Source organism: Aptenodytes patagonicus, chromosome 2, assembly GCF_965638725.1.
Source record: "Aptenodytes patagonicus chromosome 2, bAptPat1.pri.cur, whole genome shotgun sequence".
Taxonomy (NCBI): domain Eukaryota; kingdom Metazoa; phylum Chordata; class Aves; order Sphenisciformes; family Spheniscidae; genus Aptenodytes; species Aptenodytes patagonicus.
Genome location: NC_134950.1, coordinates 153,457,324 through 153,476,656, shown reverse-complemented (window position 1 = coordinate 153,476,656; position 19,333 = coordinate 153,457,324). Strand labels below are relative to the sequence as shown.

The window sequence follows — 19,333 nt, the reverse complement described above, 5'->3', positions numbered from 1 at the left end:
TGTAGTATAGCTAATAATTTGAGGTAGCGAGAAGTGCATCTACTTCTAACCCAAAAGATAATTGTTTGCTACTGATCAACCTTACTAACAATATAAAGTCACAAGGGCTGGCCTAAGGGTGTGGCACAGTTGTTTCTGTTATTCATATTTGTATAACACTGCTTTTATTGTTATCATGGCATTACTCTTCATAGAAACACTAAGTAAAAACATTTCATGGCATTGGGGTCTGTAACAACAAAATAATTCTCCATCGTTTAATTTCTCTAATAGGAGATATAATATGCATTTTTAATGGTGAGCAACAGATGCAGAGGAAAATCCACATATTAAACCTTAGACACAAAGACACCAACCATCACAGAACTTCCTGGTGTTACGCATTTGCCCACAAAGAACTAAACGCTGTCGTTGCAGAGCAGATGCAGATGGTGGCAGAGTTTTGGTGACATTTGCATCCTCAACCTAGAAAGTTGGCTTACCTCCAGTAAAGCCTCTTTGTTTTTATCATTCATTTCTTTGCTTTCATTCTTCCCTTTGTTTGCCAGGTAGAAATTCTAATTAAGACACAAAAGAAATTGATGTTCATTATAAAGACAGCAATACAAGTAACTAGATCACTACAAACCCATTCAATAGTTACTCAGTCTTTCAATATTGAGTACCCAAGCCAGCAGATGCAAGAGGCAGATGCTTATGGACTCTTCTTACAGAAGAGCTGCCTGCTCATGAATTTTAATTCTTTATTTTGAATATAATTCAAAAGTAATACAAAATTACTTTTGCCTATGTATACACAGCCTTCCAAAATTTTAAAAACACTGGCTTATGTTTTTGGCTGTTTTTTCTGGATCAATGGGTTTGATTTTATCATTCCAATTTTCACCGCTTCCTATATTATTACAGGCAGTAGAGAACATAACATTTTATTGCATGCTGATATACGATGAACACAATGCAGTATCAAAAAGCTAGAAAGCATTTTTCCTAACAACCCAATTTGGTAATTTGCACGCTTCCTATCTGGCACTCTGTCTATAACTCAGCTCTTAATTTTTAATAAAAGTGCTTATATGCCAAAGCCTTTATCCAAAGTTACTACTTTCTACTTTTAAACCCCTGCTCATGTTCTGCAAAGTATTTTTATGCAATGAAGAAGGTATTCAAAGATCTAGAAGAAATCAGAAGAAATGATCACCATGATATCTTGGCACGTGCTCCAGCCTACTGAAACAAAAGCCTATACTTTGAAATGACCCTCCGCTTCTGTGACAGAGGGCTGTGAAGCTGCAGCCGCCCTCAGAGGACCCAGTGCCTGTCTGCCCCTGCAAACAAGGAAGCACCTCATGCACACAGTTAACAGTAAAAATAAATTCACCCACTGTTAAACAGCAAAAACAATTTTGCATCCATCTGCATTGTAGGGATAGACAAAAGGACAGCACTTGGACATATGTGCAAATTCAGGCAGTGGGAAGGTAGCTCAGGAGCATGCTAGGACTTGTGTGCTGGAGCATGTGCAGGTGGCTTTGCTCAACAGCAAGCATGGCCAGATAGCAGAGCCTGGCTGCCTGCAGACAGTAAGGCAGCTAGGCATGAAGGAAGCAGGTAGATCACAGAGCTATGCCATGCATCAAGGAGCATTTGGATCTATGGGCTTGAGGCCAGAATGATAACACACAAAGTTCTCGTGTTTTATCATTTTCTAAACAGAAGTACATGTAGAAGAGGAGCTTGGGTTTGGAAAATACCTGATGCATGGGACAGTCTTACTGATTTCCCTGGAATTAGTGAAAAAGTTAAGTTTGCAGAACAAAGGGCATAAAACAAACACACACCATTGTCTAGGAAAAAGACAAAATTGTAAAAACCCGACAAATTTTGAAAGCTATCTACTTAAAAATTACTCCTAATTCTGTAATTCTTCAGCAATTCTGTAGGAAGAAAACTAAGAGTTTATCTGACTTTTCATCTCTCTCCATTTTTTCATGTCTCAAGACTATAAGAATGTGGCAACATATTTGCATGCCTAGAACTCCACAAGGACTAAACTGCAACACAAATGCAAACATTACCAAAAGACAAATGAGAAGTGTGTAAATGAAGGAACATGCTGTTGCTACAGTATAAGAAAGAAACAAACAAGCAGCAAATCTGCCCTGCCAGCATACCATGTTTGCAGCAACGAGGTTTATCTGAAGTGAAACCCTGCTCTTCCACGCAACCACATCTTTTTCAAGCAGTGCTGTGAACAGCTGTCTGCCAGAACACAAGCCTCATAGCAGACGGTTTTTGGAGGGGCACCAGGAGAGAAAGGGGAAGAGGTGTGGATGGTCTCAAAACCAGTTCTTTAAAAACTGCTTTCTTAAAAGTTCACATTAAATCAGACAGGGGACATCAGAAACACAGCCACCTGCAATTTGGCCTATGCTGATGCCATATCTGTGGTATGAATATAAGAAAAGAAACTTGAACATTCAATACAATAGACAGTTATGCTAGGAAATACAGCAATGTTCTTCTCTAGGATATGCAGCAGCACATAACTGGCTCCAGACTGCCTAGGCACATTTTTAGTCCATGGATAAAGGTAAGCAAACACTAAGGACCACAGCTTCGTGACTGTATCTGAAGACAGTGTTCATAGCAAAAAAAACCCAAACCAACTCAAAAGTGTGTTCTCAGTACAACCCATATAGCGATGCCTGCCTATGCAGTCCAAAACCATAGGTCTGACTGACATTGCTCCACTCATCCCACTGGAAAAAAAGATACTGTTCTAGGCAGCTGCAGCCAAGTCCTCTATACATGTGCAACAGCTCTTCTTGACAGGGAGCACTATCACAGCACTGCTGGCTTGATGTTGGCACACCCACTTTTGCATTGATGAAGGTATGAAGAGAAACCTCAGAGGGCACTGTTAGGCTGGGTTGGGCCTCCAGACTTTGGGACAGATTTGGAAAGTAGAGAGACATGCAAGCTTTAAGCCTTCTTCTTCTATAGATCATTATAAAGACACAGTACAACCCCTAAAATACACAATGAAGATTTATCAAGTTAAGTACACCTTATCACTGTCTCAACAAGGCTTGGCTCATCAGCTTTACTACCAGCGGGGAGAGCATTCATCTGGCTCAGTCAGCCTTCAGTGCACTGATAATAAGAAAACAAAGCTCCTCTGATTACAACCGATTCACATTCAGGCATCTGGCATTTATTTAACAGAAACACAGACCACCCTGTACTGACATAATCAATGGTAAAGAGAGAAAGTTTGTAATGATATCCATGCTGGATCTCTAACAACGCAGCTTTTTCATTAGGGAAACAGGGCTCTGTCACCTAAACCAATGTTACACAGATGTACACTGTCATCTTTCACCTGTCAACACACATTTCATTTATTACTGATTACCTCCTTTATGTCTCTGCCCTGAAATCTGGAAGTACATGGTACTTATTATTTGTCAGTGGCTAAAAACCTGGGGAGCAGACTGTACACTGTACTTGTTTTATCACTGTGTGGTCTCCTATTTTTGGTCAGAAGCATTCACCCTATAGGAGGCAAACCACATGTGTCCACAAGAGGTCATTCCAAGTCCAGTAGTCAAAGGTCATGATAAAAGGCAAGCTCTTTCCTGTCTGAGGACACCACTGGGAAACGTATGTTTAGTTTGGGATGTCAGGTCATTAATGGGACAAGATGTGGCTACAGGGCAGCGCTCTGCATATGTCTACAGATTTGAGAGTTAACTATTTTTTACGTTCAAAGGACAATGTCTTTCTCTTGATAGAGAGCTGAGCTTACTTAACAGGATGGATTCATCCTCTTGGGCTGGTAACATAAGAAAGCAAACATAAAGGGTTATTTTAACAAACAAAGAATGCTGGCACACTTTGTCATTGAGTTTGCTTTGTTTGCACTGTTTGGGTTATTTGCTGCAGAGATGAGCAGTCGAGTGGTTTTGCTGAATTATTCCCTGTGCCTACACACCCCAGACCAGCTGAAGCTGACACAAAGCCAGTTGCTCTCCCAGGCCATTCTGCCTGACTCAGACTAATGCAGAGCTACAGTGGCAGTTTTGACATGTACTGCTAGCCAGGTACGACATCCTTAAGAGACATTATGCCAGCATTTCCCCCGTGCTTATGCAGGACAGTGGCAAAACTAGCTGATGACCCATCTATGGCTTTACATTAGCAGGAAATTCCATATGCACAAAAAAAAAATACTGTAAAGATTTTATAGCCAGCTTAAGTTAATTTTGTGCTTTGTACAGTAAAGTACCAGTAGTCTATGCATACAACCTTTCCACTTACGGATACAGCCGTCTCCTTTTTTGTGGAAAGGCTGGTAAAAAAATTCAGGCTGTATCTCTCTGTGCTGTGTAACCCTCAAACAGTGGAAGACAGAAGGTGTTTTCAATAGTTTCAAAGAACATCTCTGGTGGCACGCAAGCAAACAAACTTGGATCATGGTAGAAACAGTAGCCTTTACTGCACTGCCAAACTCTCTGATCAGTGTTCCATGTCTCTATACTCGTAAAAAAGAACTTCCTAAGTGAAACAGCACCTCTCTCATATCTTTAATCTTTTATCATACACAGCCCCATCCAAGCTGGAATGCAGCAGCTATTTGTCAGTACATAGCAAAAAGTAGGTGTTCAAGGCAGCATCCTTGCTCTGCTTGCCCTTCCACTTAGGTTGTATTTTTGCTTTCAAGCTATTGAAACTGTTTTTCCAGAAGATCTGCAAGGTCTGCAACAGCACAGAACAGATAGCGTGCAGCAAACAAGGCAGCTACTCCATACTCATGACTATCTTCTTTGTGCTATGAGCTGCTTGTTTACGCTCATCCAAACTGCACCCAGAATGAGGAAAGAACTGGCCAGCTCACATCCCATTTCAGCCCATTTCAACTGCGTACTGAATGCAGCACGGTTTGTGCAGAAAAAATAAAACAGAACACAGTCATATCTGCAACTTGTATCATGATGTGTCCCCTAAAAAATGCACATTAAAAATATTAGAAGATACGTATAATTGCTCTGAAGATCACAAATGTAAATAAATAAATGAAGCTAAAGGCAAAGCTCCTTTGAAGCCCCCAAAAATTGATTTTCAACTGTTTACTTGATTTTATAATGTTTGATGAAATTACTACAGCTGACTTTCATGCCTTAAGGATGATGGTCTTCATCATCAAAGAGGGAGGAACATGGAACAAATGAAAGACGTACATAAGCGAGGATGTAGCTAACAGCAAAGCACTTAATAGGCTGATTAAAAGTCACCTGCAAAATGGTTCAAATGTGTAAAGACTGTTTCTGTATTACAGTTCCAAGGCAGAAAAAGAAAAATATCTATTGAACTAGCATCTTCAACTTGAAACTATACCATGGTCTGAGATACACTAATAGAGAGAGAAATTAAGATTACTAAACAGTGGGAGTACAGTGAAAAACACTTCCCTTTTCTCACTTCTGTTTCTTTGCGCATTTGCCAGCACACTCAATAATCAGGTTCCCTGCCACCCTTCTATGTTTCCTTCACTGGGTAACAGTGGAGACAAAAGAAAAGCCTTGATTCATAAAGGTGGCCAAAGTGGTGAAAACCAAAAGTATCACCTGGTGGATACTAGCCCAATTTCACTGACTTCAAAATAAATATTCAAGCGTGACACTCACTACAGCTGTCCTGTTATGAAAGACATTACAAATTCTTACTCCACCTCCTTCTCACGTTGTTTAGTATTCTTGCTTTTCCAAAGAAATAAAATGTCAATTCAGTATATGGGGTCTCCATTGGAGGGTATAGCTCTCACTTTTGGCTTACATATGAGGGAGCAGAAGCATAAAGTACCCACTGTATAGATTTTCATTATTTTTCATAAATACTGTCCAAAAATAATAAAAAACAAAAAAACCCACATGCACGTGGTGTCACCTGCACTGTTTGAATTTATCCTGTCTGCTTGTATCAGCAAAAGAAAAACATAGGAAATCAAAATCCATGTAAACAAAAGTAAAATATAGTGTTCTAAGAGCATGACCAGCATTTACAGTCAGGAGTTTATATTCAGCTGCCCCTTACAAATAACCCTGTTTAAATGAAGCAAAAGCATTTCCTATATTTTGCTTTTTTTTAGAGTCTCTTTTAGCTAAGAATTATTCTTTGAGCTTTTTGAAAAGAGGTGTTGCGACCTGACAACCTTTCCTTTCCAGAGTCAAGCACAGCATCACTCAACTGCATGACAAAGCATCACCTTTCTAAGTTATAAAAGTTTTCTTCATTTGCTCATGTACCAATATGTATTTTTGTTTCACTCTTTAGTCATAGACTTGTGACACTCCATCTCTGTAGGTGAATCACTGATGCCATTCATGGGAAGGTCTTTTACTGTGAGTTCCCTGCAGGTTAAATTATATCACGGTGAGGAAAGGGCAAACATGTGCCTATCTTCGTGAAGAGGGAGACATCTGAGGATTTTGCAGATGCTTTTTCTAAAATGTATTCCAAATACTTTAAAAATTTGTTTTCAGAAACAAAGCTGCAGAAAAATATTAGAGACTACTGCATGACAAGAGTGACAATCTTCAAAAAAAGCCACTGGCGTTAGCTGAGCAGCATGTTGCTAGCACAGACATAGAGGATAAATCCTGCATTTCAAAACCTCAGTTCCTCCTTAGAAAATGAAACACGTTCAATTAATTGCTGTTTAATGTATACCAGGTACATAACTAGTTCACAGAAAGAAACAATGAATATTGGCACAGGTCATAGACCTTCTCCAGAGGTCCACTTGTTTTATCAATGCATCTGGACATCTTTATAATAAGATTTTTTTAAAGCATTTAATTGTGTCAAACCTCTGTAATGAAAATTTTGTATCACTAATTTGTCTAAGAATAAATTGTAGGCACCTGGCCACCTTTGGAATTTGGCTCTTTTTTTCCAGAAAAATATCTGCAAGTTACAAAACTGTGAGATCTCCACAGACAACCTCCGACAGAATGAGCACTAAGTAAGACCAACACGGAATCCAACTGCTGCTGCATTACCGCCACTGGCTATGTCAAAAAAAGCATTCTGCAATTTCTGTACTCACAAAATGAGTTTACGAGGCAACCTTGACTGAGCTAGGAGGAGGAGGCTGAATATCCTGAAAATACAGTATCAGAACACTGGATTTCAGTTTCCCATTGGTTACACCATAATTTCCATAAGTAGTTAGTTAGGTAATCATACACCTTGCCCGCCACCAACTCAGCATTTCCGCTTAGTTTATCTTTTCAGGGACTCACTCCAGATCACGTATTTTACCATGTTTCATTATCTAGTGTGAACTCTCTCTATACAATACTGATTATTTTCTGCCAAAAAGAGAAATGGATGATATGACTGTACTATTCTGGCTGTCTCAAAATGTTTGAATTTACTAAGCCTGACAGATGGCTAGACTTTATTGCTGGCAAAATATTTCAATAATGTGATAGCCGCAACTGATCCAGTTTCCTTAGGCTGTTCATTTTAGAGTTTATCACAGAGGGGCTGAAGCTCAAGGACTGCAGACATGTTCAGATAAAGCTCAGCATGTCCTGAGATGGGAGGACAGAGCTACACTCTTATTCTGGTTTTGGTTTAGGTCATGTTTATTTCTAAAGTTCATTGCAATCAAAATGCCCAGAATCTTCATCAAAGATTTACATCCTATGGGAGGTTCACAGCCTTGCCCTAAGCCACTTGCCCAAATAACACTACTAGTGTACGAATCAAATGTACAATCGAACCTCTGCTGCTACGTATGTTTATGTGCATTAGAAAGTATGACATCTTGAGCCATCACGTGTGTTTTACTTCCAAACTTGGCTTTGCTGTTTCATATTAAAAATCAACATCAATCCACGTACACTGCAGGATAAGTTTTCTTTCCCTGACTGTGGATACTTGTTATGTTAATGAAGGAAACTTCCTCTCTGCAGGTTTTATTGAAACACTGGCTCATTCTAAAAAAAAAAAAAACTTCCTAATGAGCAGCTTGGTGAGATTTGCTGCCAAATTATATATTTAACTAATTTTTTCGGCAATGCTGAATTGCTCATTTTTCTCTTGCTGCCCTCAGGAACAAACCAGATGCTCAGTGAGCTAACAGACCGCTGACAAGGGGAAAAGATCCAGTGCCCCAGAATCCATCAACTATATGTGCTAGGGTGTTTGTAAATACGGTTTTGACCACATATCACAAGAAATAAATCATTTGTGTATACACCTATCCTGAATAATTTGACGCAATTCAGTCTGCAGACCCTCTTTTTACAAAGTTAGTGTGCACAAGTTACTGTTCACCCAATTCTTCTCCCCAGTCTAAATGAAATCCAGATAAACTCTCTGTAGTACTCAGCATACTCTTTATGAAGTTTCACATACAACTGGCAATAACAACCTTCAAGGAAATGTTGATTTTCATCAGTAGAAATAGTGGAGAAACTGTAGTAATGACAAAGGCCAGGTTTTTACGGCTGTGCCATCTCACCCCAGTTCTGAGACCTGTGCCTAAGCAACAGCTTGTACCAGCGGAGAACTACATGCTTCATTTTTTACCACTGCAGATGGGACTTTAAAATAGTATCACAAAAGAATAGAAAGCACTAATTTTCAAATCCTTGCATTCAACATTGTGGCGTTTTTTTGTTGAAAGTACAAGTTTTGTTTTCTCTAATTCCAAACTGACAGAGTTGAAAGCAAATTAATAATGCAATAGGCAGCATACAGACTAAGTGACATAATTTTAGACTCTTATCCAAATACCATGTTGGCTTACCTGGGGATTTTTAAATAAAGCATATTTTTCACTTTTTTCCAAAAACAGAATCTTATTCTCTGTGTCTCGAGTCCAGTCTGATAACACTTCAACAACATTTTCATGGTCTTCAAAAAACCTTTCTGGAGAGACAGAAAAGGTAATGTAAGACACTCAAACTCTCTCTCCCCTCTCCCGAGGCTGCAGAAATTCCTGTGTAAGAATGTAATCATTATCTGATGTTCACTTGAAGCTGGACAGCCCAGCACTCTTTTCCCCTGCACAGAAGGGAGCAAAACCACATGAAAATAGTGTCATGTGGAAGGGCAAACCAGCTACAGAAGATGCCTTATGTAGCCCTGGCATGCTCCTGGATTCCTCCTGCATCTCTGTGCTGTTGCCCAGAGCGCTACAAAGCGCTATATAAAACCCAAGTAACAGTTTGAAGGGTAAACAGTATCTTATAGTCCAGGTTAGCCGTAAAATAATTCTCAGGTTGTAACACTAGTTATTTAACACTAATTTTTTGGATCTGTCACTGCCTTGACAAACATAGTGAAATTCACATGGCTCCTTCATTTTGTGTAAAATAGAATAATGGAAATGGTGGTACGCAAGGAGCCTTCTGCAGCTCAAAGCACAAGACGAATGGGAGACCCACTTCTACAGCAAGAACAGCCCAAGTATATTCCTGCAGCATCCCTCAGCTTAAGAGACTGCGATGTTTCAACACCAGTGGACACATGGGCAAGAGAAATGTTATTAATTAAGTTTTCAAGATTACCAATAGCATAGGATGCACTATATCTATTTGCTATATGCTCTGTCACTACGCCACTTACCGATCTGCAGCTCTGGGTACATTTCATAGAGACACCAGTCGACGTTGCAGTCGCAATGGGTTTTCTCAAAGAGGTTGTCTAAAACATCCCGTGTCACCTGACGCTCATCCACCATTAGTGACTTTGTGCTGTTATCGTACATGTGCACCTTGACAACAAGCTGAATACAGAGTCACAGAAGAGTCAGTTAATTTCAGAAGCAAGTAAAAGGCTAGTCTGAATCTGCTAACACAGATAAGAAAGATTAAGGCTGAAGGTTATTACTGATTCAAAGGCACCCTGTCCCACAGTGAGCTCAGGGAATAAAACAGCTTGGAAGCTTTCACGTTATATTGCAACCAAAATAAACACCTTTTCTCAAAAAAGGAAATTGAACTTTGTCCTGTACATGACTTCAGGAAAGGCGAACTTGCTATGGAGAAAAAGCAGAAGTTAATCTCCTCTCTAAATCTACTAGATGTGCAATTAAGGAAAATGCTTGTAGGGAAAGCAAGTACAAAAGGACAGTGTCCTTAATGCAAGCTAGAAATGCAGAAAGTTTACTTTTAAATGAGAAAAAGAATGGAAGAATCTTGCCATGCCAACAGACTAACCTGAAATCAGATTGTACTAAGATGGGCAGCAGTCCAACACCCATCAATAAGCAAACAGATGAGTTACTTATATTGACCAAATTAACGTAAGATACTCATTATTTCTTCATATTGTGAAGTATTTGTTAAATGAGAAACAGCGTGCACTTTTTTCCAGAGAGGAACAATGCAAGAAAATGCTGAAGTACATAAAATGTGATAAAGAACTGCAAATACATTATAAGGAAAGTATTTAAAATGCTCCATTAGTACTGAAAACAGAAGAAAAATTGTCTAAGGATCTGTACATGGAAACTGCAACTAAACTGGTGAGTTGGGAGGACTTCTCCATATAGTCTTGGTTTTAACCGTATAGTCCTTATTTTAAAATGTGTGCGTAAGAAGCTTTGGTACTATAGAGACAATCTCTGTTAAAGATCAGGTAGAAGCAGAGAGTGATCATCCCCAAGAGAAAATCTACACTATCTCTGAAAAGTAAAAGCAAATGTAACAAAAAATGTGATCCTGCTTTGATTCCAACCCTTGTAAGTATATTCCTCTCTAAAATAAGCAACTGAGCCTCAGTGCAGATTATAGAGAAAAAGAAATGTTGTACGTGCATAATCTACAACATATCTGGGGAAAAAAAAGGGTATTTTTGTCTGGTTATAGTTGACTGCTCAGAAACATGCATGCAGCTTCCAACTGCACAGAATCACAGAATGGTTGAGATTGGAAGGCACCTCTGCAGGTCACCTGGTCCCAACCCCCTGCTGAAGCCCATTGTCCAGGACCCTGTCCAGACGGCTTTTAAGTGTCTCCAAGGAGGGAGACTCTACAACCTCCCTGGGAAACCTGTGCCAGCGCTCAGTCACCCTCACAGTGAAAAAGTGTTTCCTGATGTTCAGACAGAATCTCCTGTGTTTCAGTTTGTGCCCATTGCCTCTGGTCCTGTCACTGGGCACCACTGAAAAGAGCCTGGCTCCATCCTCTTTGCACCCTCCCTTCAGGTATTTCTATAGATCGACAAGATCCCCCTGGAGCCTTCTCTAGGCTACGCAGTCCCAGCTGTCTCAGCCTTTCCTCATAGGAAAGATGCTCCTGTTCCTTAATCATCTTCGTGGCCCTTCATTCATTGGGATGGAACTCTCTTGAGCTTGGAGGAGGTGATCCTTGAATATTAACCAGCTTTCTCGGGCCCCTCTTCCCTCCAGGGTCTTATCCCATGGGACTCTTCCAAGCAGATCTTTGAAGAAGCCAAAGTCTGCTCTCCTGAAGTCCAGGGCTGTGAGCTTGCTTTTCACCATCCTCCCTGGCTTCTGCCCTCCACTTTCGGTAAAAGAAGACCAGTTTTCTTGACAATTATTTAGTCAATTTAGAATTCAAGAATGACATAGTAATTTCATTAGAGTGACATAGCCACAAGAAGATTAAGCCTTACTTCTACCCTATGGTTCCAAATATTCAGGGTGGAAAAAAAAAAAGTGGAAAAAAAAAAAAAGTCTTCAAAATAAATGCTTCCTCCCAAAGGAGAATTGCTAACATTGCAAGGAAAAGAGGGTGACCAATGAGCAGTCATAAGTTTAGTTATAGAGCTTTCCAAAGACAACATTGGTGAAATCCTCCCAACACATTCTCTCAGAAGTAGCATTTGTACATGAATGTAAAGTGTTCTGTGGGAACCATCTCAAGTCTGGACACTCCCAAATTTATTGGAAGCTTCAATTCTTCTTGGAAGCCCTGCAGGCTCTGATCTCCAGCCCTTCCCATCTCCTATTTGAGCAAGACTGAAAGGTCATGACTGTTTTTTCTTCACATCCATTTTTCAGAGTTACTGAACATCTGCAGCTTCTGTTAAGTTCAGCTGGAACACTAGCTTAGCATGAGTGGACATAATTACATGACACACTGTGTAGACACTGGCTGGAAGCTTTCTAATTTGTTGGTCTAAAATAATTTCTATTATCCTTGTACATCACTATACGGCTGTGAAAAGATTTAGCAAGAAGACCCTCATTAATTTAATTGGGATTAGCTAAATCCACATCCACTGTAGAAGAAAAGTTTAATACTTCTGGAATCAGCACAGCATAAGTAAGCAACATTTTAAGGTACATTCCACTTTCTCTAAAGCAACCTATCAGAACAGTGGGCTTTGCCCCAACATTGGGAAAAAAAGAGGCAGAGCCTTCCAAGTCCTCTTAAAAATAAGTCCCTCAGAGGTAGCATTCTCCCAGAGACTTCTCTTCAGGTGGATGACAAGACAGCTCCACAGAATATCTTTAGACGTCTCAAGTTACAGACAAAATATGAAAAAGCCTAGCGATTTTATTAAGAACTTTATTAATGAGAAGAATGATAATAGATACTTAGCTGGTAGCTCTTAGGGTAGCATTTCACTATTTTAAGGCTCACCTTTTTAACTTTGGCTTCCTTCAGTTTCTCCAGTGCAAGTTTAATCTTGTCAGCTTTAGCCTGTGCCTCTTGTTCTTCCTGAAAAGACACAAGATATTTGGTATACTTCTTGTTAAGTAAGGCCAGCAATTTATGTTTACTTGAAAAGACTTGTTCCTTTTTTTTAATATCCAGAACATAAGGCTTTTCATGGGAAGCTTCATAGTTAGAGGGAATCCCCAGCCTTCCTTGAGCTAATATCCTCCAGACAAAGCTTTGATTTACAAGTCCAGCACTTCCTTTTGTTGCCCAGTCATGCAGCTCTTACATGATCTATTCCTCAAATGCTCCAGGAATGCCTGAAAACTGGACTCTTCTATGTTTCCATATGGGTTACAGCTGATACAAAAGAGAAGATGAAGGAAGATCTAGCCCGAATGAAACAGCCATGTGGATGCAGCCACTTGGAAGAAAACTCGCCTCTCAATAGGGTTAAGAGAACTAGAGTTTTTAGGATCTTACTGAAAACTTGGCTTGCAATTATACCACTTACAATTTTACACTTTCTGTTAAGTACATTAATTTACTTGAATTCTTTCACTTGCCACATATGAGCTCTTATTGCACGCATACTTACTGAGAGGAACACCTCCTTAAATTGGATGATATCATGGCTTTTTATTCTAGTAATGGACCTATTTATATTAACACAGACACAGTTAGACAGCGCACTCAAATTCATTCCAGTTTTTGCTGAATGCCACAGTAAGATTCCTAAAAATCTCAGTATCACCCGGCTCTTCTTTTACAAAGCAGCTGTATCAATATCATGCCTCTCTCAACATCGGTGAGGTTTGTGATCCAAGAAGACTCTGGATCCCCAGCTGCTGAGAGTTTTAGGTACACGTACCAGATACCAGTGCCTACTGTTGCCTCTGTGACTGGTGTATAGATGTGACTGTTTCTTTTTTGCCATCTATCTTCCAGTAGTTTCCCCCAGTCACATACAGAGTTGGAAGAGTACATTTTGGACAGCAAGTAACTGTGGTTCCTGGGGCTGCCTTGGACTGTTAGTACTACTGGAGGGTTTGGTTTCTTTCCAACTTTAAATCCCTGCTCCCCCTATTGAAAACTGTCTTGTCTTTGCTTTCTTGCCTCTTTGCTGATTTTTACTGTCCCTGTTGCGCGCTCTCTCTTTTGCAGTTTCCTTTGTTTTAAAGGGGTAAGATTTTGTGCTACGGTACTCACAGGCACACCCAACTTCCAGTCAATGACTGTGGGAGAAATTTCCTGCCCTGCTTCCACAACAAGATTTTTCTCTGTGTTACCTTCAGCCTCCATTTTCTATCCTAAAGTTGTAATTTTAGTGGTCTTCAGACTAAGAGAAACCCAGAATGGCTGTAACTCATGGGAGATGCACTTGCAAGGAACCAGGCCTAACTAAGCACTGCCACCACTTCCTTCTTACAGAGATATCATAGAATAATAGCAAAAAAAGAGCTAAGAAGGTTATCTTATTCATCCCAAACTTTGAGGCAGGTTCAACCATAACTAAAGTACTCCTGACTGACATCCCTCTCACTGAACTAAACATCTTTTGTTTTATCACTGCTTCCCCTGGATACTAGCAGCATCCTTTAGGATGTCAAAAATACAAAGTGAGGTGTGCAACCTGAAAGAGATGGCTTCAAGCATGTTTGCTGTTGTCAAATTCTCCAAATACCAGGCAATCAATTAAAAAATGTCTTTTTTTTTTCTCCACAGGTATGGAAATTTGCATTGCTACAGCTCAGAGATGCTTAACTTCGAGAATCCAAAAATAGCTTCTGTAGTTGAACGGATGCTGTTGGACAAAAGTGGCTTTCGCAGTAAGGCTGACTGTTCTACAGAGGGAAGATCATGCAGCCTCGCACACTATGGCACTTCCCTTACCATCTCAAAACACCTCCCTGCAGGAAGCAGGAAAAGCATCTTAACCAAAGTGGTTGACTGTGGTGTGGGCAGGCTTTCTGCTGAAAATTTTAGGCAGGTATAACTCAGGCTTCACCTGCATGCGACCTGTGTTGAACAGAGTTCACACATTGTACCTTCATGTTTTCATAACCTTTGTCTGCCTTCATGTAGAAAAAGGAAGTGATGCAAAGTAAATAAGCTATCAGATGCAAAATTTTAGCACTGTTAAAGAAATGCTTTGACAGGCAAAAAAGTTTGTTTTCGCACTACAGTATCATCACCATGTTTTCTGGATCTTCAAACAGAAGCACATAAAAGTCATCCACATAATGTCATAGAAAATGTAGAAGTCTTATTTAGCTTAAGGACAGTTTTAAAAAGAAACGTCAGAGTTGATGGAAACCTATGAGGCAGGTCTATGCTTCCCTGAAAGAAAGGCTGTACTTCTTAATTTTGGCACACTTAAAGGTTAGAGAATTGAGACTTAGTATCACAGGTGCATTGGGAATAATTAACAGTATTCTTATTTGACTACAGACAAGCAGAAGTGTTAAACAAAACATCAGCCTTGATTGGCTCAAGAATCACTTATCAAGAATCCTGGCTAACAGGAACATGGATTTTGATGAAACAAAATACATTCCATTTACAGCTGCAATTCATTCTACTGAGCAGAAATGTCATGTAAAAGCAAATACCAACCAAAACAGTAAATACTAATTTGAAATCAGTTCTTTCCATATTAATTTTAAATGGTTATTACCCACATCATTCACACTGAAACTTGTGTAATAGCCCTATAGGCAATTTTGGACAGTAAGCCACACAATGGGTATGCCATCAGTATTTGAATACAGCCTGTATCAGAAAATGAGGCAAGGGCTGCAGGAGAAAGCAGAACCAGTGCCTTAATGAGGAAATCAACTACTGCAGACAGATTCCTTAGAAATGCCTCTACCTCCTGTTCCCATCCTTCTCTGTCCTCTCCCTGTATCTGGAAAGAGACCAGAAAACACTACTAGAGATTTAACTCAGCACGTAATCTCAGAGGAACACTTTGAGGGAGACAGAAGTGACTTCCAGCTACGTTTTTGCATATAGAATTCCAATTGTGTTTAGCAAGTATATCCTCTTTTTGCTCTGAAATCTTGTTTGACCCTCAGGTAATGCAGGATGCCAGCTAATAGAGAACTAGCTCAGTACAAGACTCAAGGGAATGAACTGTGCAGCACTGTTGATTTCAGTGAGCTTTAGATCACAGCATCATAAAATTGCTGGTTGGAAGAGAGGTCTGGAGGTCCGTAGTCTGGCTCTCTGCCCAAAGAAGGACTATCACCAACACTAGATCAGGTCAGCCATGATTTTGCCTGGCAAAGTTTGGAAAACCTCCAAAGAAAGAGAATATGTGATCTCTCTGGGTCACCTGTTCCAGTGCTACACCACCACCTGAAATGGAAGAGGTTTTCCTAATGTCCTGTCTGAAACTACAAAGCTACAACATGTAGCTGTCGCCCCTTGTTATATGACCTAACACTACCATGGAAGAATTTGGCTCCACCAGCTTTGTAGCTACCCTTCAGGTATTTTTAGGCTGTCATTAGATCACTCCCCAGCCTCCTTTGTCAGACTAAAGAAGCCCAGCTCCCTCAGCCTGTCCTCACTGGCCCCTGATCACTCCATGCCCCTGGCCATCCCAGTAGCTCTCTTTTGGACACTCTCCAGTATCTCCACATCCAGAACGGGCTGCAGTATTCCAGGTGTGGCCTCACCAGTGCCAGGAGAAAGGAATAATGGCTCCCTCAGTCTGCTGGCCGTGCTCCTCCCAACACAGACAAGTTTCCCATATTGAGATGACCTTACACTCATGGATCTTATTCAATGTGGCATCCACCAGGATGCCGTCTCCTTTCCAGCAGGGCTGCTGCTCAGCCTGTCACCTCCCAGACTGTACAAATGCATGAGGCTATTCCACCCCAGGTACAGGACCTTGTACCTTGCTGGGTTTCTGAGGGTTTTGCTGGCCCAGTCCTCATGTTTCTCAAGGTCCCCCTGCACTGAAGTTCTGCCATTCATCTTGTCAGTCAGTGCCCTTAATTAAAAGCATCTGCAGCCCATCTGCAGATGATTTTTTATGTCATCGCTCAGGTCACAGATGAAAATGTTAAAGAATTCAAGCCCCAGTGTTGAACCCACTTGTTACCAGCCAGCATACCATTGATTACTACCCCTTGAGTCTGGCAGTTTGGCCAATCTCAGCCCACCTAACCAACTACCCTTCCAAACCATAATTCCTCAGCTTCCAAACCAGACTATTTAGAAGCTTGGTACTTCCTTAAAGGTCATGAGTCTAAATCAAGATGTTTGTAGAACAATGGATAGAACTTATCTTGATAGCATCTTTTCTGTATCAATTATACTAGTTAAATAAAAGATGTCAGCTTCTGAAGGTGTCTAGTTGCTGTTTTTGCAAATGTTGATATTCCTTTAAGATAGGAAGTTAACTATTATCTTTGAGATACAGAAAAATGGCAAAGTTCCTCCCACTTGTTTACAACTTTCACTCTTCAAACAGCACTGAAAGGTCCTATGCAGCAAATGAAGCTTTATCCAGTGAATCACTTTTTGAACAATCAGAAAGGTCCTCTTCCTACCAAATTTTCTGTTCCTTTTGCTAAATATGTTTGCTGTATGATGCTAAACACAGAGGCAGCAGTGATGTTGAGGTGATTCATATTCAGTTTGCGTGGACTTTTAAACTGCAATGAATTGCCCATGGTTTTAAGCAAAACTGACCAGTACAGTTCTACATGGGCTGACAGAGCACTTTTCATGTTCCTTAAAATCTTTCTATTCCCTAAATGTAATCATCTTCTCTCTGTCATAGTTATTATGTGTATGAATACCAAAAGAGATACTTTTAGATCTTTCATGATTTCAGATTCATGTTTTTGGGGCTGCATCACTCCTCTAATGCACGTACTCTCCCCACAGGGCTGTGACAGGACAGAATTCTTACATTATCTCCCTCTCCACAACCTCATGTCAAAGAAATGAACTTCTAATGCTTCTACTAGAAATATCATGTTTGATTTCAGTTGTTAAAACAGCTCTGCAAGAAACACAAACATCGAGGAGGTTGTGGTAAGTCTGAAATTTTAGTGTACAGGTAAGCCAATTGTTTATAAATAGTACCTACTGATAACTTCGACACCTCCTAAGTAAAGAGCATTTGTCCCATATCGCAGATGGCCTTCAATACTTCCCTTCAAAGACAAGACCAAGAAGAACAGAGTGGTTCTGTGTTGGGATTAGGAGAGGTACTTCTTGTGCTCAGCCTTACACACAGTCTCCTAGCAAATGTTGAGTTTTACACAGCTGAACAGCTTTTCCTATTGCAAGAAATCAGTTAGGCCAGGGATGGATCTGGGAAACGTCTACAGAACCATCTCATCAGTACCAATAGCACAGACTGCCACGAACAAACACAGTGACATCTTCACAAAATGGTGGGATCTTTAGCCATGCGTTGCACTGATGCCAAAGCCAAGTTCTCTATGAGAAGGTATTAACTGATCAGCGCTTATTAAAAAAATTCCATGACAAGTTTTCCATTACAGTAAACCATTTGCAATGACTTATTGGGCTATCAAAATGATGATTAGAAAGGTGAAGGAATGGGCAATAGGTCAAGGAACAGGCAGAAACTGCTGAGCCCACAATAACAGAAAACTCTCACTCTACAGTTCATGCATGTTTCATCATTGCAGAACCTTCCCAAGATGTTTCTACCTGGAATATCTACTGTTGTTCCAATGCCAAATGCCACTTGAAAAATTACAAGATCTATTGAACGCTTAGAACAAGGTTCCACCCAGGCTTACCTGTGTGAGTGGCTCAGGAGGAGGTGGTGGTGGTGGTGGAAGGTCTAAATCAGGGTCTGGAGGTGGAGGGGGCAAGTCATCCTCAAACCGTCCGGTAATGGTAACATAGGGGCTTGATTTAGAATAAATGTCACTATCCAAGCCTGTTGAAGGCTGAGTGACTGTACTTTGCTGGTTGCCAGAAGCCTTCTGGGCTTGTAAAGTTCTCTGTTCAACATCATTTAAGTCTGCTACAAGATCAGCCATTAAAGCATCCAGGTCTTTGTCCTCTAGGGCACTTAGGGATTCTGTAGAGAAAACCACAAAATGTGTCAGAGAGTGCAATGCAAAACGCTCTGTTTCCAGTTCAGTGGAGATTAAATTGCAGAAGACATGGTTACTGTAAGATATAAGGGTTATGGGAAAGGAAACAACATTTTAAATGGGTTCAAGAAAACAAACGTGTTTTAGGAATAGCCATTAATCTGGTCATACTGAAGTTCAGAGTACAAGGAACTCTATGAATACAAATTAAACAGGACAGGAAGCTTCACTTTCAGTGATACAGTCTCAGGCCCTTAAGATGTTATGAAACCTGGCCCTAATCCAGCAAGGTTTCTGGGCACATGCTTAGTGATATGGATGCAAGAAATTCCAGTAGCTCCCATTAGACTATTTACTTATCTTAAGTTAAGTACATACATAAATGCTTAGCAAGTTTTGGTATAGCACACAACAAAGCGTGTAACTGAGGCATAGATCAAGAATAACTTCATATATTACTACAATTCTACAACTCTAAAATTAACATGAAGTAGAATCAGAGAGTTCTAAGACACAAGAAATTGTGCCTGGTACGATATCATTTGTAGCACATCAGTAATGTGATCAACATCTGTGACATACCTCATG

General features: G+C 40.3%; 1 protein-coding gene across 2 annotated transcripts in view; it reads right to left on the bottom strand.

The window, feature by feature from the left end:
• APBB1IP (amyloid beta precursor protein binding family B member 1 interacting protein) overlaps positions 1 to 19,333 on the bottom strand; it is a 66,881-nt gene that overhangs the window by 25,720 nt on the left and 21,828 nt on the right. For both annotated transcript variants that reach the window (XM_076331727.1, XM_076331728.1), the window contains exons 4-8: positions 18,443 to 18,729; positions 12,630 to 12,707; positions 9,643 to 9,802; positions 8,822 to 8,943; positions 483 to 557 (exon numbers count right to left, since the gene is read on the bottom strand). In XM_076331727.1, coding sequence (XP_076187842.1) covers positions 483 to 557; positions 8,822 to 8,943; positions 9,643 to 9,802; positions 12,630 to 12,707; positions 18,443 to 18,729 — 722 coding nt within the window. The remainder of the gene's footprint in view (positions 1 to 482; positions 558 to 8,821; positions 8,944 to 9,642; positions 9,803 to 12,629; positions 12,708 to 18,442; positions 18,730 to 19,333) is intronic.